The following is a 27,769-nucleotide window of genomic DNA, read 5'->3' as shown; positions in this document are numbered from 1 at the left end:
TAATTAATGTCAGACCCGACAGTGACAAGTAAATTTCCACTAAGTAGGCCTATGATTGCTATTTACAACTCAAATATTTTCATGGGTAGAGCACAGAAAACCTGTTGACAACCTTCCCTTTATATACACCCATATAGTTATCTTTACACTTGTGTTACCCAATATAGTAGACATAATAAGACTACATAATCCATTTAAGACATAAATAAGACTTGTGCTTGTGTGTGTTGCTATAAATGTGTTCTCCAGAGGAGCAGGGTGAGTGGCGGACAGGAAGTGACGTCAGGGTTTCAGAGTTGAGTTTTAGCTTGCCATGGATTACAGCCGCAACACTGGGCCGTGTTTTTATTACTGATTTTTATTGCTGTGCCTGTTAATTCAAATCTGCAATAAAAGCCTGTTGTTCCGGTGATTGTATGTCTCACTGAACATTACAGTAATATTACTGACACCACGAGACTAGTATAGAACACTACGTCAACAGCTTTGAATGTAGGACCCGATCATTTCTGCGTTAAAGGAATTGCGGACGGAATCGTGGAATTGGCCAATAAAAACGGCATCTACTGTTAGTTCTTTGTCAAATTGCTGGCACTTGCAACTTTCTTTGGCCCCGTGGTGAGTTAATTAGCAGTCACACTCAATAAAAAATGCAAGGACAGTGACTCAGAAACATGTAGGGTGCTTTTTTGGGCACTTGATTTCATGGAACAATACAGAACAGGGCAAACGGACGAGTTTGTTATGTGCAATATTGTACGAAAACCGAGACAGTGTACAGAAACTGAGGTAAAATCTTGGCAAAAATTAGATGAAAACCGAATCAGGGCTTAGAAAAAAACTAATGTTTGAGAGGTAATTTGACGTCACCCATACTCTATAGAAATAATACCTTGTAGTTTGTATTTTTGCCAATACGAACATGTCAATATGGAGTAAAACTGTGTTGATCTTGATCATATCTCTGATATGCTTTAAAATACGCTTCTTTCCATCTTTCCTCTGGTATTTTGCACTCAGTCAGGCTAGGACTATCTTTTAACCTGCAGTCAGAAGGCACAGTGTATTTTTCTTGCTCCTGAATATCACGTAGGTCGAGAGTTTTAATGCTTTCAGGCTGCCGTCAGATTTGCTTACAAAAGAGAGAGCAGCCTCGGGCAAGACTCTTAAGCAGAACAAAACTAACTGGCTTAAAGCTTAACATGTACACCTGAAAAAAAAAACACTAACACATTTTTGACTACAGAAAATGTCTGCTCAGTGACCTGCACTGAAGTCTTGACTCTTGTTGTTCAAACACATCTCTGTAGCAGAATAATCATACTATTGTTCCCACTGAATGATAAATGATTTTCTTTACTGTTCTGTTCTTGAAAGGATTTACGGTTCTGGTGATTAATCCAATCGTATCTCTTTTGTCAGACTGTCTGAGTGGATTATGGGCCACATTTGTACAATGTAATACAAGTTTAGTTTGATGCAGTCAAAAAAGTCATATTCTTCTTTGGATCCATTTTCATCAGTGGCTGTTTTTGTAGTGGACGATGTTTCTAAGGGCCTGTTTATATGCAAACCAAATTGTATGAATTTTAAAGTGCTCAAGGCACCAAAACACATCTTAATCTTGTTATTTCCGTCATGAAAAATAACATTAAAAGCACCTTCTTGCTTACTTTCTCTGATTATATCTACTTTATTGGGTAATATGAATGTAAAGGTGACTATAGGGGTGTTATTTAATCTCTAGAGGGCCCTAATAATGGTAACAAATTTTATTTATTGTATTTGAAGTCCTAAATGGGGTTTTTATCTTCTAACTATGAAAATATCCCTTTTATTAGTATTGAATCCGACTTCGTGGGAAATTAACTTACTGGAACCAATTAACCTCGATAAACTAAGGATTAACGTAGTGAATGTTATTATTGTTGTGAGTATGTCACTTTCTTCGTATGAGTTCATGGCTGTGTGTGCACCTGGCTGCCAATATCAGTGTTCTTGCTTGCAAAGCATGGTTGCTGTCTTGAAGTCAATCTGTCAGTTTCAGTAATTAAATCTCTGTTTTTTCCTAAATCTATTCAAGGAATCTTAAAATAATAGTATGGGGTTTCATTCCAGGGCTGAATAAGGAGCGATTGCTGCTCACTGGTCTTTTATTTTGCAGCATAGAGCTGTCAGTGTCACTTACTGTCAAAATGAACATACTTACGATCGAACCATTTTTTTGTGTGTTATATCATAATTATCACAACACAACACTTTCTTGCCTTGACTGGTTTCCCAGAATATGCTCTGGTGGAGTCGTTTCAAAAAACTCGCTCAGGGGGGATGTCAAAAACGTGTTAAAATCATGACTTTATTTCACTCGTATCTCGTAGTTGTTTATTTATCTATGACAGCAGTATGACAAAAATGTTTTATTCAGGGAGCACTTTCATTTTCGGAAGAGAAAGTGGAGTTGGATTTGCCACACCATCAGAAAACCTGCTATCAGAGCTGTAGACACCTGGCTGTGCCTAGCTGTAGATGTTCGGCTTTGGCGGGTGGAGTTGAGTTTTGAGATTGCTTGCCGTTTGCAAGTACCCAGGTTCTTCGAGTGCTCCGTGTATGAGAGTACCCGCATTCTTTGAGTGCTGCTTCCTGCTTCTGTCGAGTACAGAAACACTCGAGTATGGAGTGCAGATGAGTCTTTGATTATTCCTGTCGCTTACTGCTTTTTCACTTTTAAATCATTTTACTTTTTTCCTAAGATGATTTAATTAATTTTCTTTTAAATGTGTCATGATCTGTGTGGTGGTTTGCTGCCATCTTTCTGCCATCTGTTGCAGCACACCACTAAGCCGTCTTGAGGAGATAACTGATCACACCTGTGCCTCATTAGAGAAGCTTCTTAAACGACACTCCAGCGCCGGATTTTTTCCTGACGCTACACCGTTACTTGCTCCTTCTAGCACTCCTATATCCCGTGTATTTGTCTCTCTGGTCTATTGCTTGTCTATGTTTTGTAAATACCTTGTTCCCTGCTCGGCTTACTCCAGCAGTAATTTTCGTGTGTCTTTTTGGTACTTGCTTTTAGTTTTGTTAGCAGCTCTTTTGGTTAGCCCCTGTGTCTTTTTCACTGTTTTGTGTCCGTGCCTAGCAGTGTTTTTCGTTATTATTATCTGGTTCCCATGACTAGGTCCAGAGGTATTTCAGTTGTACTTTGAGTTTTTGGATTTTTGTATTTTTGCCTACTTTGTTCACCTTCTGTAATAAACCTTTGTTACACGGATTTCTCGTCTCTGAATTTTGGATTCCATGACTACAGCCTATGGCCGATCTGGCCAATCTGGCCAATGATATGGAATCCACATGTCTCGCCGGGGCGAATTAGTAGGCAGCCATGAGCAATCTCTTCAGAGAATTACGGAGACTCTCGTTGCACTTTCCGCTAATGTTCGTGCCATCGACCGGCGTCTTGAGCAAGCACTCCACCCCTCGACGCCTTCACAGCCACTCCGTGGCCAGCGCCAGAGAGAACCAAGTATTCCGCACCCCCCACGTTTTTCAGGGGAGTCAGTTTATGTGAACAGTTTTTGCATCAATGCTCATTAGTATTTGACCAGCAGCCTAACACATTTTACTCCGATCACTCCAGAATAGCCTTTACTATGAGCCTGCTCACGGACAAGGCGGCAGAATGGGCCACAGTGGTGAGCAAAGCCAAACTGGCTGTACGCACGTCTTATTTTTGTTTTTTGTCGGAGATTAGGAAGGTTTTTGACCACACTATTAGAGGAAGGGAGGCAGGTAACCGTCTGCTGGACCTTTTACGCTTTTTCAATTTACTTGAGATTATTAGCGACTGAAAGTGGCTATGATGAGGAGGAGCTCAATCTTCCGCAAGTCCCTTCACGCCCGGATTAAGGATGAGCTGGCGGCACCCGTGTGCATTCTTCTCACGCCGCCTCACCTCAGCAAAAAGGAACTATGATGTGGGGATGATGTGTGCAATCGGGAACTGCTGGCCATCGCGCTCGCGTGGAGACACTGGTCGGTGGGCACTGCTCAGCCGTTGGTGGTTGTTACCGACCACAAGAACTTGGCTTACATCTGCTCAGTGTATAGACTCAACTCCTGTCAAGCTCGATGGTCACTTTTTCTAACCAGATTCAAATTTTCTCTTACATACAGACCCGGATCCCGGAATATCAAGCCCGATGCTTTGTCCAGGATTTTTTGCCCCATTGTGGACACATCTCCCGAAACCATTGTACCTGTTGCCCGGGTACTTGGTGCTCTCCAGTGGGAGGTGGAAAGGAGACTTCCGGAGGCGGCAGAAGACACGGAGCCGCCTGAGGGGTGTCCGGAAGAGAAGGTGTTCGTGCCTGACAGACTCAGGTCTCAGGTACTGCTGTGGGGCCACGCGTCCAAGTTAGCGTGTCACCCGGGTATCCGACGGACCCAATTCCTGGTCTCCCAGACGTTCTGGTGGTCAACTATGACCACCAATATCAAAAAGTTCGTCACTGCCTGCTCCATCTGTGCAAGAAGCAAGTCCTCTCATCGTCCTCCTGCCGGGTTGCTCCAGCCATTGCTCATCCCCTCCCGCCCTCGGTCTCACATTGCGTTGGAATTTATAACTGGATTACCCTCCTCTCATGGACGTACGGTGATTCTTAATATCGTGGACAGATTCTCCAAGATGGCGCACTTTGTTTGCCTGCCCAAACTGCCCTCCTCCCTTGAGACTGCTAGACTTTTGGTGAGACATGTGTTCCGCCTGCATGGGATCCCCTGTCCGATTGTGTCGGACAGGGGACCGCAATTTGCATTACAAGTATAGCAGGCGTTTAACAGAGCGCTGGGGGCAAGTGTAAGCCTTTCCTCAAGCTATCACCCGCAGTCTAACAGCCAGACGGAGCGGGCTAATCAAGACCTGGAAGGAGCACTGCGATGCATCTGCCACTGGCACCCCTCTGCCTGGTCCACCCACCTCCCCTGGATTGAGTACGCCCACAACTCACTACCCTGCTCGGCGACAGGTATGTCACCATTTAAGACTGTTTTCGGCTACCAGCCTGCACTTTTTCCCTCACAGAAAGCAGACGCAGCAGTTCCGACAGTACATATGCACCTTCAGCGAGCACATCGCATCTGGTGTGAGACCCGGGCGGCTCTGATTTGGACAGCGAACCACAACCAGCAGTTAGCCAACCGGCACCAGGTTCCCGCACCTGCCTACCAGCCCGGTCAAGAGGTATGGCTCTCTGGTATGGCTACACCGTTACTTGCTCCTTCCAGCACTCCTGTATTCCGTGTATTTGTCTCTCTGGTCTATTGCTTGTCTATGTTTTGTAAGTACCTTGTTCCCTGCTCGGCTTACTCTCACAGTTATTTTCATGTGTCTTTTTGGTACTTCCTGCTAGTTTTGTTAGCAGCTCTTTTGGTTAGTCCCCGTGTCTTTTTCCCTGCTTTGTGTCCGTGCCTAGCAGTGTTTTTCGTTATTATTATCTTGTTCCCATGACTAGGTCCGGAGGTATTTCAGTTGTACTTTGAGTTTTTGGATTTTTGCCTACTTTGTTCACCTTCTGTAATAAACCTTTGTTACACGAATTTCTCGTCTCTGCATTTTGGATTCCATGACTACGGCCTATGGCCGATCATGTCAAAATGAACCAAGACTTTTTGAATAATTTTGTAATTTTTCCAACATATCTGACAAGCCAGCGACTACAACTTTCTCAACATGCCCGGAGGAGTAATCCAAACAAAGTCTCCTTGTGAAAGCTGTCAGATATATCGGCAAAAAATTTGTGCGCTACAAGCAAGAACTTTTGCCTTACAAACCGAAAAAGAACTTGACGCTCCCAGTGGAATCCACTGGTAAGATGTCCACATTTACCTCAAAAGGGTGAATAACCTGTTACGTATAACCTAAATGAAACGAAGAGTCTGTATAGACACTTATAATAGACTTGGTGCAAAGTCAAAGCCAAGTCAAAATGTTGGTATCAACGGAGATTTATCATCACCCAAAATATAGCTAACCAACAGATTTTTACCACTGTCTGAGCTGAATGTGACTGTTTATAACAAACTGAGAGACAACTATCGCCATGAACAGACAGAAAAACTGTGCCAAGTGTCAAGGTAACAAAATATTTGGAGACGGAGCCATATCTAACGTAAACATAAACAGAATAGCTACTTCTAGCTGTCCAAGTGCCACTTGGTAATATCAAGGATTCTATACTCTTAAAAAAAAACTGGCCTCTCTCCACTCTCAGCCCACTCCACCACCCAAAGCTCCCCCTACTCGGCCCCCATCATCGGTGCCCATAGAGGTTATTCCCAACAGGGTAAATGCTGTTGTCTCGGACACTAAGGGCCACTGCGTTGCTAAGCCTCATATCAACCAGAGGCCCAGGGAGGCAGTGTGCTCGCCTAAAAGAATAACCACTGTCAAACCACATTGATTAGTTAAGTGACGGACAGTTAGACTGTCTGATCAATGCAACCTAATCCACAGTTCAGCTCTAGCTAATCTTAAACATGCTGTATTCAATGTCAGATAATTAACTAACAAATATTTTTAAAGAGTCATTTTATTTCCGTTTACAATCTTGATTTTATGTTTTTAACTGAGACATGGCTCGACAAAAACACAGCTAATGCTGTCCTCATTCTAGTTTTCCTCACTTCAATTATGTATCTGAAAAATGAGGTGGGGATGTTTGTGCCATATTCAGAGACAATATAATCACCCAAAAACTGTCATTTGGGCTTTTTTCTTCCTTTGAGTATGTGTCATTGAAAATGGTGTTAAAACATACTTCCATACTTTATATTACCATTTACACACCACCACAGATTTGTTTTATTGACAATTTTACCAAATTACTTTCAGTTGCGTGCACTGATTTTGACGGTTTGTTCATAACAGGGGACTTGAATGTGCATGTGGATGCTAAAGAACTCACTGCTGTCGTTGAAATGTTTGGTCTATCTCAGCATGTGACTGAACCTACCCACAACTAAGGGTATTGCTTATATCAAATGTGTATGTTGTGGATGTTGATTTATCTGATCGCTTTTGTGTTTTGTGCCTTTTACACCCAAACCAGCAGTTGAGTCTGCAGTTGTTCAGGGAAGACTCATTAATGACAGCACAGGGACACGGTATATGGCAAGGATTAGGTTTGAAAACAACACCGTGTTCAAACTATGCAGACGACACTCAGATCTACGTGTCACTGACAGCCGGTGAACAGAGTCCTACAGATTTAGTTTGTCACTGCATCAAACAGATCAGCGTGTGGATGCAAAATAACTTTCTCCAGCTAAACTCAGACAAAACTGAAATCATTGCCTTTGGCCCACAGAAAGAAAGAGAAAGTTATTAGCCACCTTCAGACTCTTTCTCTAAAACCTAGTCATCAGGTTAGAAATATTCAAGATTCAAGAGATTCAAGAGAGTTTTATTGTCATGTGCATGGTAAAACAGCAGTTATACTATGCAATGAAAATCTTATTCTGTTCATTCTCCCAAGAAAAGAAAGAAAACACAAGAAAGAATAAGAACATAAGAAACATAAACACATAAACATAAATACCAATAAATTAAGCAACAACAACAGAAGAGACATTAATACAAGTAAATAATACAAATAAATAAATAAATAAATAAATAAATAAAGTGCTATGAGTGTGTGCGTGTGTTGCGTGCGGCGTGTGCGAGTGCTTCGTTGAGAAGCCTGATGGCCTGTGGGTAAAAGCTGTTTGCCAGCCTTGTGCCAAGTTCCTTGGAAATTTGGCATGTCCACCACAATCCTGAGTTGCTTCTACAGATGCACTATCGAAAGTGTCCTTACCGCCTCCATCACTGTTTGGTACGGTAACTGTACAACACGTGATAGGAAGGCACTCCAGCGGGTGATCAAGACCTCACAGAACATTGTTGGGGCAGCCCTCCCCTCACTGCAAGACATTTATAAATCTAGAGTCCTACGCAGAACACACAACCTCATCAAGGACAGCACACATCCACAACACTCATTATTCACACTCCTACCATCAGGCAGACGCTACAGGAGTTTGAAGTCCAGGACCACAAGGCTGACAAACAGCTTTTACCCACAGGCCATCAGGCTCCTCAACGAAGCACTCGCACACGCCGCACGCAACACACGCACACACTCATAGCACTTTATTTATTTGTATTATTTATTTGTATTAATGTCTCTTCTGTTGTTGTTGCTTAATTTATTGGTATATATGTTTATGTGTTTATGTTTCTTATGTTCTTATTCTTTCATTTGTTTTCTTTCTTTTCTTGGGAGAATGAACAGAATAAGATTTTCATTGCATGGTATAACTGCTGTTGTACTATGCACATGACAATAAAACTCTCTTGAATCTCTTGAATCTTGAATCTTGTGGTCCTGGACTTCAAACTCCTGTAGCGTCTGCCTGACGGTAGGAGTGTGAATAATGAGTGTTGTGGATGTGTGCTGTCCTTGATGAGGTTGTGTGTTCTGCGTAGGACTCTAGTTTTATAAATGTCTTGCAGTGAGGGGAGGGCTGCCCCAACAATGTTCTGTGAGGTCTTGATCACCCGCTGGAGTGCCTTCCTATCACGTGTTGAACAGTTACCGTACCAAACAGTGATGGAGGCGGTATAGGGTTTTTAATGGACTCGGATCTGAACTTTAACAGCCACATGAAATCATTTACATTGTTTTTTTTACCACCTAAAAAACATTGCCGAAATCAAGGGAATAGTGTCTGAGCCAGATTTAGAGAAATGTACAGAAAGCTGCGTTTTTTTATGCTGACAAAATCTCGAACAGTCTTCCAGAAGATGTGCGACAATCCTCAGCTTTGGCAATGTTCAAATCCAGGCTGAAACAACTATTCAACTGTGCATATGACAACTGAAAGTATTTTATCTGCACTCTTCATTTTTTTTTTTTTTTTGGTTTTATGGAATGATTTATGGAAATTTATGGAATGATTTTATGTAGTGATTTTACCCTTCATTTCTGTACAATTCATACCCTGTGTATGAATTGTGCTCTATAAATCTCGCCTTGCCTTGCCGAGGCATTTGCGAGCGAGCTGATATGAGGTAAGGAGCAGATCTGATTGCTTTATCCATAGGATTAATATATTTATACAAATGCAGTTAGAGAAGCAGTTGCACAATTAATGCCAGGTTACCTGGTTTGCTTTCAGCTAGCTGGTCTTAATTTAGCTAGTGGCAGCAGGGTTAAGTGAATGAGTTAATAGAGACAAATACCCGTGAGTCTCGGTTCAGTAAAAAACTCGCAAGCTCGAACGACTGAGTCAATAGTCGAGCATCTCTACTGTCTGGATATCTGATTATCAGCAGGTTGTCAATCAACAGCACACTTAAAAGCAGGTTATCTCAACATTAGCAGCATTTAATTATATATAGTGGGAGGCTGGCATTCCCTTCTTTAGAGGATAAATATTTTAAACACACGCTGAAATTAAATTAGCACAGTAGAAGGCGATTAAACTGGCACCCTGGAGGGACTGTGCGCCATATCAGTCGCATTTGAACTGTTTCTAGCTGCTCTGAAATGTTAGTTGGAACAACATGTGACAAATTGGAAACAAGCTTTTATGTACTGTATAAAAGGCCAAGAGATCACAAGAGACAAGTCGAGTGATTAACAAATACTTGCTCTATGTTTTGACAGTTTATTTTTTCTGATCTAACTGCCTGGTTAACCAGTTCCTATGCAGAAAATCTCAGCCAGCAGTCGTGTTGCATATATGGACAATAAGCCATAAGAATCTAATGATTTAAATGCTATCGGACTTACACAATGTTGACAGTTCTACCACAAGGTTTATGTGAATTGACAAGTCAGCGAGCTCACCTTCCTTTTAGCTCGTAGTTGTCCGTGATAGTTGTCAGATGAATCTCCAGGGATTTCCCCTCCCCACAAAGTCACTCCCACGATGGAATAAGTGATACCCATCACTACTAGAGGCAGCACATACACCAGCACGGTCACTATAATGTGGTACCTTCAGTGAAAATTTTGACAAAAAGGTATGTCAAATTTGTGAAGAAAAAAATGTCTCAAACATGCTGACAATGTCTAAAGCTCAATAAAACACTGCTCACATGACGGGGTCGTCTGCCATGCGGGGCCAAGCCACGTAGCATAAGGTCCTGCGAGGCAGAACTCTGATTTTGGAGAAGTAGCAGAGGGGAAAGGCCAGGACCACAGCCAGACTCCAGATGCAGGTAATGACTCCGGTGGTGGCCTTGGCTGACATCCGAGGCTTCAAAGGATGGATAATGGCCATGTACCTACAAGATCAAAGGACAGTAGATTTAGTGACAAAGACACTTCCCAAGGACACAAAAGTGAGTACACCTCTCACATTTCAGCAAGAATTGTTTCTCAAGCAACAATACTATAGGAATGAAGAGTAGAGTAGTCAGTGTACAGCTTGCATAGCAGTACAGCTTTACTGTCCACTGGAAATAACTCAACACCAGGGCTGCAACTAACAATTATTTTCTTAGTCATTTAATCTGAAGCTTGCTGTTTCAATTAATGGATTAATTGGCTGAACCAACTCAATATAAGGAAAAACACAAACACTGGTCCTTATTAGAAAAGAGGCAAAAATGTCCATCACAGTTTTCCAAAATCAAAGCTGGCGTATGTGAATATTTTGTTTTGCCTAGAACACAAGGACAATTGGGTTGCTTTCATGCATGACTAAGGAAATTAAACAATATTCACAATTGAGAGGCTGAAATCAGAGGATATTTCTATTTTTAAATCAAAAAACGATTAATCCAATATCAAATATGGATATGGATATGGATATGGATATATATAATAATATATGGCGGCTGCGGTGGGTGCAGCCGTGCGTGCTGGAGCAGTTGGTTGCTCTCAAACAAAAGCTGAGATTTTTGTTTATAAAACAACAGATGGGAGAATGATCATAGAGGATGAGCTTTTAAACTTTATTGTCATCAAAATGAGAACTTTGTCACAAGATGAAATCGTACTGCTGGTTTCAAACAACTTCTCATCCGAATGGATTGAAGAGTCCAAGCGGCTATTGTTTGAAATGTGCACGACTTCCATACGCTGCATCAGGCACAAAGGCTCACAAAAGGACACGAATAACATTAAAGACTGCCTAAAGGTACTTAACGAATGTGGTGAGAACATCCCAAGGTTCGTATCTCATTACCTGGATGAATTACCACCTGTTGGATTTGGCAACATGGACGCCTCGGCTCTGCTTAATCGAATGGAGCGGCTGAATCGGGAAATCTCGAATCTAAGAGCTGCTATGGAGACCCAATTAAACCTGAATGAAAACCTTGGTGCCACTACAGAGGCTATGGATCGCCGTTTGAAAGCTATTGAGAACCTCCGCGGTACACCTCGGCGGACGGGCGGAGCGGCGGCACCTGTACTGGCGGAAGCACCAGCCGCGTCGGCTCCAGAGCCGGAGAGAGTGGACGTGTTGCCTCAGTCCCCGGCGTGGAGCACGGTTGTGAAAAAGGGAGCTCGGAGGCCCCCGAGAACCCCAGGAGGAACAGTGCAGCGCAAAGGTGGAATAATGGACACTCGTTTGGAAAGGGATCAGCGGAGAAATATTGGAATAATTGGCACCGCAGTTGAGAACACCATCCCAGTGATTAGAACTAAACTGGTGAGTGTTTTTGCCACTCGGTTCTCTCCGGAGCTTGATGCAGACACCCTGTCTTCCTATCTGGCTGAGAAATTGGGGAAGCAGGTGACCTGTCGGAAAATTGACTCCAAATTCAATAGATTCAGTTCATTCCAGGTCACGGTCGAGTGTAACGAAGTGTCAGAAATATACGATCCACAACTTTGGCCAGCGGGGACGTATGTCCGCCGCTATTTTGAAGCTCGCAGATCCAAAGCTAACACTGGCGGCGTGGCACTTGGTTCCGGGGGGCAGGCTGAGCTGCGGTGCTCTGATGATCGACCTGTGAGTACACCTAGTGCTACAGGACAGCAGCTGTGCGTGAGCACGGGACCAATCTGCCCAAGTAAATGAACATTAATGTTGTGTCATACAACGTGCGCGGATTGCGTGTTGGACATACGGAAGCAGACAAATCCTGTCGCCTTGTGGTGGATAAACTCCTGGCAACGTGTGATGTATTGTGCGTTCAGGAGACTTTTCTACCTAAACAAGACTTGGAAAGACTTAATTCCTTACATGAAAACTTTTATGGAGCAGGTGAATCTACCACTGACTACAGCACAAAGTTAGTGCGTGGCAGAATATCTGGTGGTGTTGCAGTGTTGTGGCATAAAAGATATGATCAATTGATTAGAGTAGTCAGACTTGATGTTGATTGGGCTATAGGAATAGAGTTTAGCTGTGGGGGTAAAACTTTTATTATACTAAACGTATATACACCCTACGAAAGTCCACACAATGAGGATGAATACCTTAATAAGTTGGCCTATGTTTTATCATATGTTCAGGACAACCCTTCTACTTGTTTCTTCATCGTGGGTGACATGAATGCTGATGTGTCAGATTCAAAATCTATCTTTGCTGATCATTTAAAGCGATTTTGCTCCAATAATGGGTTGACTCTGTCCAGTGAAGTACTTTTGCCACTGGATAGCTACACTTACATTAGTGAAGCATGGCACTCAACATCATGGTTAGACCACTGCATCTGCACTGAAGATGCACATGACTCTATAGAGGCCATCAGGATCAATTATGAGTTGGCAACATCTGATCATGTACCATTTTCTCTATCCATAAATATGGGCAATTTACCAGCTGTCGTGCCTGTGAGTGACAACCCAGAAGAAAGGAAAATAAATTGGGCCAATTTGACCGAGCAAGACTTTCACCTTTACCGTACCCAGTCTGATATTTTATTGAGTAAAATTGAATTGCCAAAAAGTACAGTTACATGTCGTGATATGAATTGTAAGAATGCGCAACATGGCCTTGAGTTGTGCTCCCTGTATGAGACAATTGTAAAATCTCTTATTATCTCAAGTAAGTCTCTCAATGGAACGAAAAAATATAAAGCCAGGCCAGGCTGGAATGAATATGCAGAAGAGCTTCATGCTGAGGCCAGAAGAGCTTTCAAACTGTGGGTTGAAGCACGAAAACCTAAGCATGGTACCTTATTTGACTATAAGAAACAGGCAAATGCAAATTTTAAATATATCTTACGACTTATTAAGAGGAATGAAAATACATTGAGATCAGACTCACTCGCAAAAAAACTACAAAACAATAGTCTTATTGACTTTTGGAGAGAAATCAAAAGATTGAACACTTCTAAAACATCTTTACCAACAAATATTGGTGGGGCAAACGGACCAGACGAAATCACTCAGTTATGGCAGAAACATTACTATGAGCTGTTTAATTGTGTCAAAAGTAATTCCTTTGTGGTGGACAATGTAGACAAAGATGAAGATGTGACTATTTCTGTACAAGAAGTCAATGAGATTGTGATGAAGCTCAGTAATAATAAGGCCTGTGGTGTAGACAAGATATCCACTGAGCATTTAAAATTCGCCAGCAGAAAACTCTATCCTCTGCTAGCAATATGTTTTACTGGGTTTCTAATTCATGGTACCTTACCAAAGTCTATACTGTCTGTTATTTTAGTGCCCATTGTGAAAAATAAAGCTGGAAAAATAAATAGTAAAGATAATTATCGTCCTATAGCTCTGACAAGTACCTTATCAAAGGTCTTGGAAAGGGCTATGTTGAATAGAATGGAGAAGTTTATCATGACATCTGATAATCAGTTTGGCTTCAAATCCAAGCTTGGCACAGATATGTGCATTTTTGCCTTAAAGGAGATTATGGATCTGTACAACAGACACAATACTACCATTTTTGTTTGCTTTATTGACGCCTCAAAGGCTTTTGACCATATAAATCATGAAAAGTTATTTCACAAATTGTATAATAGGGGTGTCCCAAAATATTTAATAAGAATGTTAGTGTTTTGGTATGCTCAACAATCTATATCTGTTAAGTGGGGAAACTCTGTATCATCCCCCTTTCATGTTGGTAACGGCGTGCGACAAGGCAGCATTTTGTCTCCCTGTCTTTTTAATTTGTATATGGATGATTTATCTAAGCTGCTGAATGAATGTAGGACTGGCTGCCGGGTTGGTGATACTACCATAAACCACCTGATGTATGCTGACGATTTAGTGATCTTTTGTCCATACAGTGCTGGTCTACAGCAGCTGTTAAGGGTTTGTTCACAGTATGGCCTAGACTTTGATATTAAATATAATTCAGAAAAGAGTAACATCATGATTGTCAGGAGTAAAGAGGATATGAAATTAATTTTCCCTGACTTCTCACTGGCAGATAACATGTTAAAAGTCTATGATGAGGTGAAATATTTGGGCCATTATATATCCGCTGACCTGACAGATGATAGAGACATTTATAGACAGTGTTGTATGCAATATGCACAAGCTAATATGCTTGTTCGTAAGTTTTCTATGTGTTCAGTATCTGTTAAAACTGCACTTTTTAAAGCATATTGTACTCCTATGTATACTGCCCACTTGTGGCAGCATTATAAAAAAAGCAGTATACATAAGCTTCAGGTGGCATACAATGATGGCATGAGGATGCTGCTTAAGGTGCCCCGCTGGACTAGTGCCAGTCAAATGTTTGTCCAGGCTGCTGTGCCAACTTGTGCTGCTGTGTTACGAAACCTCATGTACAGATGTATGTGTAGGTTAACATCCTCTGCAAACAGCATCATATGTGTACTGACCAACCCTGTACAAAGCTCAGTCAGGTTCTTTTCTAGCTTGTGGAAACACTGGCGCCTTAATTTATATAGCAAGAGATAGCCATTTTTAATTTTTCTTTTTTGTTTGTGTGTTTCTGTTTTGTTTTTCATTGTTCTATGGACCATGCATGTGTCTGAAATAAAGTTGATGATGATGATGATGATGATGAAATAGCTGTTAAATTGTTGCAGCTCTACTCAAAACACAGCCATTACTGTTCAATTGCTGGCAACACACGTAACTACATGTTATAGTGAGCATGTCCGACCTGGGTTCAGGTCTGGAGAAATACTTGGCCACTCCTTCACTATCACCTTCAGCTTTTTCAGCAAGGTTGTCTTGCAGGTGTCTTTGGGTTCTTTATCATGATAAAAAACTGTGTCGCAATACATGTTGGAATTCATGTTTCCCTCGATGAACCACAGCTCCCCAGTGCCAGCAGTACTTATGCAGCCCCAGACCATAACGCTGCCATCACCAAGGCTGACTGTAGGCAAGACACAATTATCTTGCTATTCCAGTATCAGTCTTTTTCAGTGGATAGTAAATGTAGACTGCAGGTATATACATTAATGCTGACATGCTGATGTTTGAGGCAACAACATGACTATGACCCATGATCTGTTTTCAGTTACAGACGGTGTTGGGTAAATGACCCCTTTAGGATGCTATGCGCTTTCCAATTGCTGCTAATGCAGGCTGACATTTTTTAATTGAGTCTTAATCACAGGCCACTGATCTGCTTTGACCTGAGTGTCTGGAACACAATGATGATCCATCCTTTAATTAGCAATTAGACAATCACATCGGTGCTTGCAGACTAAAAGCCTTGTTAGACACTTGTACACAGTATGAAAATGTCATATCATGAATATAGTGCACTGAATAGTCACAGTTATCGATATCATCACTACATTGTTTACATTTGCTGAATGAAGATAAAACCAAAAAGGCTAAAAAATACGAATATACAAACTTGCAGAAGTGTTGGAGGAACGTCAAAGACATTACAGATGTAGATTAATGACACCTATCATTTTTTCATCTCCACCTGGCAGCTTGACATGCTTGAAGCAACACAGGAGGCTTTAGGAAACCATCTTGTTTGAAAACTTCCCACTGTGCTGTGACATTTAACGACTCATAAGCACTTCATCATTGCCTGCAGTTTAACTACATTAGCAGCAGTTACCTTGGATGATGTATCCAACACCACGGCAAACAAATCTGCAAACACACTAAAACCTCTTTCACACAGAGATCCTGCATAATTTGCAGCAGAAGCGGAGCCGTAACAGGATCTGCATTTATTTGGTCGTGCATATTTTGAAGCAAGACATTGTCCGCTTGTGACAATTGCTTTCTACACAAACGGGTAGTAAACGTCACACTTCTGTCCCAGCATTGCGGGATAAACTTTCAGACAGGCACCATCCGGCCACTGATTCCATCACCAAAGCCGTCAAATTTTCTTTGATTGTGCTGTTCACACAGAACAAAACAGTCCGCTTTTAAGAGCAGTATGAAGCAACCAAAAATGTCAAGTTCTCCCCTCATGAAATGAATGAAGAGGAAGTTATTCAACTCTGTCTGTCACAAAAATACTTAAAGGGTCAGATCATGCAGCCATTCTAGACAGATTAATATACACCCCGGTTTTCATATGATTCGGTTTTTGACGAAAATTTTTGCCAACATTTTACCTTGGTTCTCTTAATGGCCTCGCTTACCAAACAATATTGCTTGTAACAAATTTGTATTTTACCTTTTAGCACATTGAGTCCTGTGTTATTAATAAAGATGTGGATGGGGAATACTCCCACCATTGATTGTTTACTCTTCTTGGAAACACACACAACACCAAATCTCACAATACTTAGTTTACACAATCGGTTCAATCTCCTGAAAGGGGGACCAGACAGGGCGCCGTCACTTCAAATGGCATAACACACAGAATACAGTGTTTTGGAGCTATAACTTTTGCTTTTTTTTGTTACTCGCACAAACCAATGACATTGTGAGATGCAGCCGTGGCACAAAGGCCAAAAATGAGTCTTGAAAAAGAGTGGTCGTCTTATATTCATGGCCAATGCGGTATTTTAGGTAATATTTGTAAAAGCGAAGGATGATCCATTTAACTTCAAAAGAGTTGCCTTTCGTCCCCTTTCCCAATTCTCCCATTAACTGATGGACTTTGGAACCGACCCAGTGTCAATAGAGTAAACAAGAGAATGAAGGGGACATGATGTAACACCAGCTCTGTTTTTGCACAATACATTTACCTTTTACAGTTTTACGGTTGCCAGGATTTGGCTACTGTGGCCCACAGAAACATAACTGCCATCAGCACAGGGGCAACAGGAAGGACAAACTCGCGTCTGATCGTGAACTGTGGCCTCGTGCCATTTGAAGAGAGCAGACAATGCAATGCGCCAGCCAGGGTACAAAAAGCATGACCTGGCGTTCCATCTGTATCATGCGGATCACTCTGATGTCCTCTTTCTTTTTTTTCTACTGACAGAATCAGGTGGACGCCGCAAAGCAAAAACACATGGACATAGTTGCAGGAGCCAAAGTGGTCTTGGCTGCAGTAGGGCACATATTGTTGTCTCGTTTACGTTTACATGCACACACAAAAAGCAAAGGATTGCATGGATTTGGTTGAAGCCATCTTTTTAACACGCAACGTCAAAACCTTAATTAGGTTGTGTTTGGCTTTTTAAGGATCGGCTTAACACTCGTTTTTAAAAAATGCGATTGTACACCAGATCCAACTTGCATGTACAGTGGTACCTCGAGTTTTGTTAAGAATGTACAAAAACCGAGGCGATTTTTAATGTAAATTCAATTAATAAGTTCCAAGCACACAAAAATATGAACAAAAAAATACATTTTAGAGAATATTTATAGTTTGTGAAATAATTATAAATGACGAATGGATGGAACTCATTGTTGATATGGACTTCCCGTACATCCTGGCAAGATCGAATTCACTAGTGGTTCTCACCTTCTTTATGAAAGTGCTGGCACCTCGGAACTTTCTTTGGCCCCATTGCACGTTATTGAGCAGTCGCACTCAATAAAAAATGTATCTCCGGAACAACAGGCTTTTATTGCAGGTTTGAATTAACTCACAAAAGGCACAATAATCCCTAATAAAAATGCCTGATAAAACACAAGTTACTATTGTAGCTGTAACCCATGCTAAGGTGAAAATCAACTCTGAACCCCTGATGCCAACTTCCTGTCCGGCCCTCACTCAGGTCCCTTAGAGCAGTGGTCCCCAACATTTTTTGACCCACGGACCGGCTTGTGTTCCCACAAATCTCCGATCTAATTTATCTTATTTATGATGTATTGTGTGAAACGAAGACATGAACAACATCTGAATGCCGACCCACCATCCACCAGTTCAAGCCTGGAGTTTTTCCAGAGAGATTATTACATGTTTGATGTGAGTGGCTAGCATGAATTGACTTGAGACAAATGTGCACATTAGCACTCAATAAGACATCAAAAACTTACCTTTATGCATTCCCACATAGTATCAGCATTTGACACCAAATATGAGGTGAAAGAAATATGCTAAAAATACAGTAGTAGTCTATCTGTGCGGCGAGAGAAAGTTAGCACACGCACAATGGACATGCGTCAAGTGAGACGGATGTAACAGAGAGAATCCGGCAGCTGTTCAAAATAAAACATCATGGAATTTATTTTTTCTTTCTGTGCGGCCAGGTAGCAAATGACCCACGGCCCGGTACCGGGGGTTGGGGATCACATTTATCGCAACAAACATGAGCACAAGTCTTTTTTAATGTCTTTATTTATGTCTTAAATGGCTTATTTGCTCTTATTTTGGCACTATATTGGGTATTAAGGGTGTTAAGGCTGTTCTTTAATGTCTAGATGGCTCCAATCATGTTAAAAACGTATTTAGCAGGTGGTACACAAGTTTTCTATGCTCTACCTGTGAAACTATTCTATTTATAAATAAGGAATCCTACATCGCGGAAATTCACATCATGGACATCATGATGTCCATCATTCACATTATGCTGCCTTGCTGCCCTCTTCTTGTCATTTGTTGCAGTAAACTGCTGACTGGCTTGGGAGGAGCTCATCACACACCTGCAAGCAATTACACCTGGACTACTTAAGCCCTGCCATGTCACTCACTATTTGCCAGATTGTTTCCTGACCCACACCTGCTTCCTGTGCCTCCCTGCCTTGCGTACCTTGCATTATCCTTAGCTTTCTGGTCACTACTACCTATATTTTTGAGTAATTGATATTCCCTTGCCTGGCTACTTCCAGCAGTGGCATTTTTCTTTGTACTTTGTTTTTGCCTCCTACCTGGTTCTCCGCAGCGACCTGGTGTATACTTGTATTTACCTGCTTGTTTTTCAGCACAGATTTTTAGTTAGTATTTTCCTCCTGCTGTGCCCGTGGTGAGCAGCGCCTTTTGTTCAGTCATCTTAGTATTTTTTTTACCTGTGGCTTGGCCCGGTAGTTTTCGGATGTACTTTGTTTTGTGTTTGGAGTTCTTTGGTATTTCTTTGTATGGACTATATTATAATCTGGCTTTGTCTTCTTTTGTGAATTTAATGTTGTTGAGGGCTCTGCCATTTGTCCTCCAGAGAGGCTGGCGCATGCGTAGAATGCACATGCTGATGTTTGATTGAAAGTGTGTGTGTGTGTGTGTGTGTGTATATATATATATATATATATATACTGTATATACAGTACAAGAGGGATCTGGTTTACAATCGCATAGTCTGTGTGTAAATCCGATTTTTATTAAGTCAAACACAACCTAAGGTGTTTATGTGCATCTTAAAAAGCTTTTCTCAACCGAATTCATGAAATAATTCAGACTTTTTTTGTGTATGTAAATGTAATGAGTGACGCATTAGCTTTGCACACACACACACACACTAATGCTGTCTGGATGTAGCATCTGTGTGTTTTGTTTTCATTACAGCTGTGCCTAAAGCCACTGCCACATCTTGATATTGAACTATTATGATAGATGATGCTCCATTGATGAGTGGACGGCCAACACGATAGTGATCGCCCCATTATCTGAAGTCACATGGGCACGGTTGAGTCAGTCTCAAGTAGCTTGCCGTCTGAAGAAGCACAACTGACATTAGCTACAGGACGTTCAGCTACATTTATGCAGAACTCGAACCCCCACGGCACAACTCTTCCAACAGGCAGCATCATTGTGCTCAGTAGAACACTGGCATAGAAACAGGTGTTCACAATATTCCGAGAGCGATTGTACTATCCAGTTGAATTAAAGGGATAGTTTGGATTTTTTGGACATGAAGTTGTATCCCATCAGCAGTGGACTATATCAACAGTGACTTACCCCCCCCATTTGGTCCCGCGAGTCCAGTTGTGGTCGTTTATATGACGAGGAACGTAGTTCAGTTTAGTTGCTGGGTCAGGGTACAGAGTTTGGCTTCTCAAAACAATATGCGTTCAAAAGAGTAATACATTCATTTGCATCATAAAAATCAGACCTCACAAATCGCTAGGCGTTATGTTTGTCTCCCTGCGCACTGTCACCTCACCATTCGTGTGTTAACTTTAACGTTCATTTTTAACATTAATTTAAGAAACGCACATGAAGAAATACGACTGGAAAAACTAACTTTTTATTTAATCGAGTCACAAAACACTGCAGGTGCGTTTTGAAATGTTTCTTGTCCCACAAATTGACGCTAAACATTAGATATATATGATTGTCAACATTTTCTAGCGCCAAATAAACCATTGTTATGATAATGCATAGTTACGATAATGATGACGATGATGATAATAATAATAATAATAATAATATTGCAATATTTCCTTTTAATATGTCATCTTTCACTTTGTAAAATTGCAGGATTGGCATATTTATTATTGTGACGCTGTTTTTTTCTGAACGAGAAATCTCATCACGTTTGAATCTCACAAGATCTTGTGATACCCCTAGTAAATAACAATGTGTACTGCCAACTACCTTAGAGTAGAGCTCAGCTAAACCATTAATGCCCCATCAGAAGTCATTATAGATGTCTTCTGAAAATAAATATTTGTTATAATAGATGCTCTATAAATGTTTTCATAAACAAGACAGTTATTCCTCCATTGAAAAATATGTAGCCATTTGAAAGATCCATCCCCATCATATTTGACAGAGAGTATATTATAGTAGATTCTTGTATCTACATGACTAGCATCTCTAGAATATCATTAAACCTAGATTTTGACAATGGGTCAGTAAATCATAGGTCTGGATTAGCACACCGTCAGTCACTCACTACAGTGCCCACTCGATGAATCAGTGCCAGTGGAATATAAAAATAAATGTGAACAGCCCCGTCGTCGTGAGACGGCGGTCAGTCAGACTTGACAACTGCCTCTCTACTGCTTGCAGCTCAGAAAACAATCTTGCACTGCACTGGTTTATAATAAATGCTTGAGATGCCACCATGCAGTTGACTTCTGAGTACAGACGATGTGCATTACAACCAGAAGCAGACCTCCCTTCCAACCAGCTTTCATGCAATTGTTTTGTCATTAATCTGAAGATTCAATTTTCCGCCTGTGCTGATGGAAAGCGAGAGAGAGGAAGAATGATAAAAAATGAGAGACTCTCACAATTCATGCTGAGGTGAAAGTTTGCACCGTGTGGGTCCGATTCTTTCCTTTTTCACGCGCCATCCGTATATTCCGTCTCGTCTTGATTTTCCAGCACATGACTATTAACAATGTACACCAGTCATAACATTAGGTACACCTTCATCCATCCATTAGCCCTCAGATGACTTCAAGTACACTATGGACTGGTCCCCAGTCAATCACTGGGCACATACAGTATAGACAAGCAACCATTCACATTCACACACTTTAAGAGTGTCCAACCGAACATGTTTTTGGGATGTGGTATAAAGTACTCGGAGAAACCCCACATAAGCACAGGGAGAACATGCAAACTCCACACAAAGATGTTGTAACGGAGACTTGAAGCCATAGAGTGCCACCTGCACAGCCTAATGAGCTCGAATAGAGCTGTAGCCTATTAGATATTATAACTGGATATAATAATAGGTTAGTTTGCAGTGGTGTAGAACTGCACTCAATTGCAGCAAATTTCGGTTCCTTTGTAGCTAGCAATAGAGCATGACACAAAACTGGTATTGTAAACTGAAATTAGTATTGGAAAGAGGCAATATATTAGAAACACTTCACAATATAATGTATTTTGCTACAATCACAACAATAAACATACGGTTCAATCATTTTCAGATCCAACTTGTATTGGATGTCATTAGATTGTGCATGTAATGTATGGTGTCAAGTCATCAGGGTGATGAGAGGTGTGTGTGGTGGATGGGTCATAAATCGAAGCCCCAACCTGTCCACGGCGATTGCAGTCATGGAGTAGATGCTGGCGAACACGGACGTGACCGGGAAGAAGTTGTGGAATTTGCAGTAAGCTTCCCCAAAGTACCACTCCCCGTGGGCTGCGTAAATAAAGTTGATCAAAGTGTTGAAGGCGGCCATGGAGGCGTCAGAGAAGGCCAAGTTGAGCAGAAAATAGTTGGTCACCGTCCTCATGCGTTTATGAGCCAGAATGATCCAAATGACGATGAGGTTGCCGAACACGGCCACGGCCAGAACCGAGCTGTAGGCGACCGACCAGAGGGCGACGCGCCATGGCGGCTGCACAAACTGGTTCGTGTAGTTGGAGGTGAGGTTCGATGCGTTATGTGAAGCTGCCATCCTTGTCTCCTTTCCTTCCAAAAAGCGGAGCTACTTGGATAAGCGAAGCGAAGAGCGACGAAGGAGGTTTTAGGCACCACAGGGCGCAGCAGGATCATTTCCCATCCATTTAAATGGGCGCTTTGCTATCATTTCTTATAAAACGAGATTGCCCGGCCGTGTAAGTGTGCGCAAATGCATGTTGAATGAGACTGTGAGAGTCTCTGTGCCAGCAAGCAGCAGCAATAAGCAAGACGTCGTGCGCACTCGGTGACGCGCAAGTGGCGCACACTCCGAGATCGAGATCGATCGACACTTGTAGCTGCTGTTTAAACTTCATGAATAACAAATTCACGTCGCACAGTGCACCTTATCAGCCAGTGCACACTGCGTGCCTTTATCTTGTTTTCACCCGTCCACCTAATCTTGTGTGTGAGCAGACACAAACAGGATATTGAAATATTGCAGGTGTGTTTTATGCCTTGACTGCAATATCAAATCACGGTGTTCATAATATATCTGATATACGGTTCACAATATCTGTCAAATGTGTGACTAAGCATACACCAGCTTGTGCTAAAAACAAACCAAAAAAAAGCTACCAGGGGCAGCGCAAGATGGCGGCAACTTGATCCTCCAAGAGTACAAACATTCTAGCTACTGTTTGTATCATACCCTACTTTTTCCTGGTTTGTGTAGTCGATGTAACACACGCGCAGGCACCAGTTATGTTTGTTGTCAGCTAATGATAGTGATTTGGCAAAGTTTAGCTACGAACGTTGAATGTATAGTCTAGCGTAAAAGCATGCCTGCAAATTGTTGATCACCTTTATAGACTGCTTTTTTGTGTGTGTACTTTACTGTATTTTATTTGCGCTAAACGGAAATTTACATCAGTTTTTATGCAGTTTAATTCATAATTACGAAAAATATGAACTTTTTTTTTTTTTTGCACAATCTGTTCTTTTAAACCACTATTGGTAACATATGCTAGCTGGAGGGGTTGTGTTCAAAGACACCACGTAATTGAGTGTATTTTCTGGGACTTCCCAGAAACACTTAAATGCTGATAAGAATATCCACTTATTTCTCTTTCTGTTTTAGACCACGCATACGAGCATAATACAGATGTGAATTCGGAGTTTCTGTGGATGCACCTTGAGAATGAGGAAGTGTTGTTCCCAGGATTAAGAGTTGCAGATACATACAGTATATGGTGTTAGAATTGAACCGCTGTTGATGTGTTCAGGTCAGAATAAAGTGACAAACATGTTGGACTATGTGACTCTGTGGGGACGCGACACTGTGCCTTTGCCTGCAGTCGTAACAGAGAGGTGTGGCTTTCCATGATGCACATGCATTTATTGCACTAAACATTTTTATGTAATTTATGGAATAAATAGCTGCACGGTGGCCAAGTGGTTCGCCTGTTGGCCACATAGTCAGGAGATCTGGAATATCCGGGTTCGAATCTCCGTTGAGCATTTCTGTGTGGAGTTTGCATGTTCTCCCCGTGCGTGCGTGGGTTTTCTCCGGGTACTCCGGTTTCCTCCCACATGTCCAAAAACATGCACGTTAGGTTAACTGGCGACTCTAAATTGTCCATTGGTATGAATGGTTGTTTGTCTTTATGTGCCCTGTGATTGACTGGCGAACAGTCCAGGGTGTACTACGCTAAGTCAGCTGGGATAAAGCAGCATAGAAAATGAATGAATAATGAAATAAATTACTTACCGCCGTAAATGCCTTGTTTTTGATAGTCCTATTTATAGTATACTGCTCAAAAAAAATAAAGGAACACTTCGAAAACACATCAGATCTAAACTGGGGGAAAATGATCTTGAATATCTTTCCTGATAATAAGTGGGTGATGTATTAGTAACAAAATGATGCCACATAATTTGATAGAAATGAAAATGATCACCCTATAGAGGGGGGAAATCAAAGACACCCCAAAAATGAAAGTGAAAAAATGATGCAGCACACTGGTCCATTTTGCTAAAATGTCATTGTAGCAACTCAAAATGATTCTCAGTAGTTTGTGTGGCCCCCACGTGCTAATGAGACTACGGATGGTGTCTGGGGGATCTCTTCCCAGATCTGCATTTCGTTACCAATACATCACCCACTTATTATCAGGAAAGATACTCAAGATCATTTTTCCCCCAGTTTAGATCTGATGTGTTTTCGAAGTGTTCCTTTAATTTTTTTGAGCAGTGTATATTTGTATTATATTTTTAATATATATTTCATGTTGTAGCAATAAAAAAAAACTTTTGCGTGTGCTAATGTGTGTACAAAAAATGTATCTCCCCTCTGGGCTAACAGTCCTAGAGTGCCAAAAGTCTTAAACCTGATGTTTTTCTTCTTAAATGGTCCCTAAGTTTCTGACTTTCTGTTTCTGCTAAGGGGCACAGCAATGTTAGTCCCTAGTTTGTCATTCAAACAGCTTAGCTTGACATTTTTCCATTTCCCTAATTGGCAGTTATGAAAAAAAAACAAAGTCAAACAGCAAATATTAATCAAGTCCTGAAATTTTATTTTATTTTATGTGATTTGTATGGTTGCCCTTTGAAGTACTGTAAAAAGGCTATTTTAGTATCTAGTCTGGTACATAGCTTACCGAGGTTGCAGGCTGTCAGGGTATACTAAAACATCAGGTGTTTCTATAGCAACCTGCCAATCACCAGCCAGAAGAAAGTAATTCAAGTTAAAGGTAAAGTAAGAAGAATGTTCAATTGAGGAAAAAGGAACTGAATATGGACTTGCCAAAAGAATAAACAACACCAAAAATGAAAGTAGCTCATGACAGGAGATGACACTGCGGCATCATAAAAAGGAAACAAGCCCGGCCTCAGACATTTTGTTTCCCCTGCTCTTAAATCACTGTCATTGAGCAACACGGATTAGAACCCTTGAGTGCTGCCTCACTACGCTAATAGACTCACAAACTAATCTCCCCTTTTCTGTCACAGCAATATTCAGAACTAAACAGGCCCAAGTCGCCTTCAGCTACATCCATGTAGAAGCCACTCACCAGAGAAGGCATCCTTTCACAAAGCACTGCAAGGTTACATTTACATGTCTTCTAGCAGCCTCTCACATATAATCAATCCAGTCAACATTTTGTCATGCTTCTGCCTGCAGTGGCAGGTGCCCAAAGCATAGAATTAAGTGGATGTTGCCGTGTCTTATGGTCAAATTTCGGCCTCGTCCATGGCTCTATCTACTGTAGTCCAACCTCAGTTTTCTACAATATTTCTGGGCTGGGTTTTCATACAATATTACGTATATGATCGTACAGTCGAACCTCGGTTAGCGTCCGCCCCGGTTAGCATGTTTTTCAGTTAACCTCATCAAAAATTTACGCCAAAATTTTGCCTCGGTTCACGTGCATTTTCTGGTTCGCGTACAATAGGGCGCGTGTCTTGTCGTGTTATTAATACACTGCTTGAGTCCAACTGTGTTGTTAATGTATTTTTATTGTAAAAAGTCCTTAGCTTCTAACACATATGCTAGCTTGCGAAGTTTCATAATGGCAACCGGAACCGGAAGTCAGCTACGTTGCCCGTCTATGACGTCATCAGCGGTTGACTCTCAAAAATGTTAATACAAAGCACGCTTTTATAGCTCTACATGCATAAAATAATTCTAAATGAATGACTGACTTATAAAAGATACAAATGAACATTTAAGGTTACTTTTAACTTCACTGAAGACGGGATACTTGATGTGATTGTTCCCAAAGACACGATGTGGCAGCAAGATACAACACGGACACCATCTTCCTTTGTTGTCATGAGTTATTTCTTTAATTCAATTCAATAGCGTTTTCACCTTCTTTATCAAAATGCTGGCCCTTGAAACTTTATGTGGCTTCATTTTGGGTTATTGAGGTGAGAAGCACTATTGATTTCAAGAAATAACTCATGGCAAAACAGGAAGGTGGTGTCCGTGTGGTGTCTCTCTGCCACATTGTGGCTTTGAGAACATTCACATCTAGAATCACGTCTTCAATGAAGGTAAAAGTAACCTTAAATGGTCATTCTTCTTGAACGAATTAATGACACTCACCAAGATTCCACTGTAGTCTGTTTACCCTGTACTTTATCATTCAGTGGAATCGAGTGCCCAAAACCCATCATATGACCAAAGAAAGTTGCGAGTGTCAGCAATTTGCTAAGGAAAGTGAGAAACACTATTGAATTTAAGAAAGAACTCGTTAGGAATGGAATATTTTCCCTTTGCTTTGAACAAGTGCTAAGAGACGTTGAATGCTTGCTTACAGCAGAAGCATGATGCACGACAACAAGGCGAGTTCTGCAAAAATCAGTCATCTTCCTGCTTTTTTCTAAAAGGTGCTCAGCCAACTAGCCAAATCTGGTTGAAATCAGATGTAACACACCAACCCACCAACAAGACAACCAAAACAGAACTTAGTTTCCCTTCAGAGGTCGCTCAGGCTTCACTAGACTATAGTGGCTGATTGCATTTCTCCAGCGCTGGCATTATAATTGCTTCTAATCACTCCTGTAAAATAAATAGTAAAACTATAACTTTGTACTCATGGGCTTATTTCACAGCTGATAGAATGAAAGAACCTGGGTGGTTTCTGCTCTGCTAAAAGAAGAAACAAATGGTACCATGACTTGGATTCTTTTCAGCTGTTTTGTGTAAGATGTTTCCTGGACCGAACTTCACCATCCACAGCCCACAGGAAGGTAAGGTATTAAGGTAAAATATTTATTTTCGAGTATTGTTATTTTTAATATTGTGGTGCAATGTAATGGTGTTGCCAGAAGTATTACAGTGTGCATGTTGAAATTCTGTGAATGTTTGTGGAGTGGGTATCAATACACATATTTACACAGTTAGGGAAAATAAATGTGTCCTACTAACTTTTAAATGGCAAAAAACATAAAACTGAAAGGGAACTGGCGGCATTCCCAATAACCCATCTGTCTATTAGTGACAGGCATCCCAAAAAGGATAATCTAGAAGCCAAGATACTAGCGGCAATAGCTACAGGCATACAGCTATTCTTTTTGTGAGGCAGCTAGAGCCAAGAACCGGAAGGGTGAAACCTGATCTGTCAGCGGTGCGGGATCAGCCGAACCCCCTCCTAGCTTAATAGTGAGGCCGTAAGAGTTACACGGCAGTGAGATACCCGCTCAGTCAAT

At 41.4% G+C, this 27,769-nt stretch overlaps 1 protein-coding gene across 2 annotated transcripts in view; it reads right to left on the bottom strand.

Annotated features, from left to right (window-relative positions):
• The window catches only part of tacr3a (tachykinin receptor 3a), a 40,861-nt gene extending 17,946 nt beyond the window's left edge, over positions 1 to 22,915 (bottom strand). For both annotated transcript variants that reach the window (XM_054779821.1, XM_054779820.1), the window contains exons 1-3: positions 22,243 to 22,915; positions 10,142 to 10,330; positions 9,891 to 10,041 (exon numbers count right to left, since the gene is read on the bottom strand). In XM_054779821.1, coding sequence (XP_054635796.1) covers positions 9,891 to 10,041; positions 10,142 to 10,330; positions 22,243 to 22,610 — 708 coding nt within the window. In that variant the 5' untranslated portion in view covers positions 22,611 to 22,915. The remainder of the gene's footprint in view (positions 1 to 9,890; positions 10,042 to 10,141; positions 10,331 to 22,242) is intronic.
• Between the last annotated feature and the right edge of the window lie 4,854 nt (positions 22,916 to 27,769).

Source organism: Dunckerocampus dactyliophorus, chromosome 6 (assembly GCF_027744805.1).
Source record: "Dunckerocampus dactyliophorus isolate RoL2022-P2 chromosome 6, RoL_Ddac_1.1, whole genome shotgun sequence".
Lineage (NCBI taxonomy): Eukaryota > Metazoa > Chordata > Actinopteri > Syngnathiformes > Syngnathidae > Dunckerocampus > Dunckerocampus dactyliophorus.
This window is presented reverse-complemented; position numbering and strand designations above follow the sequence as displayed.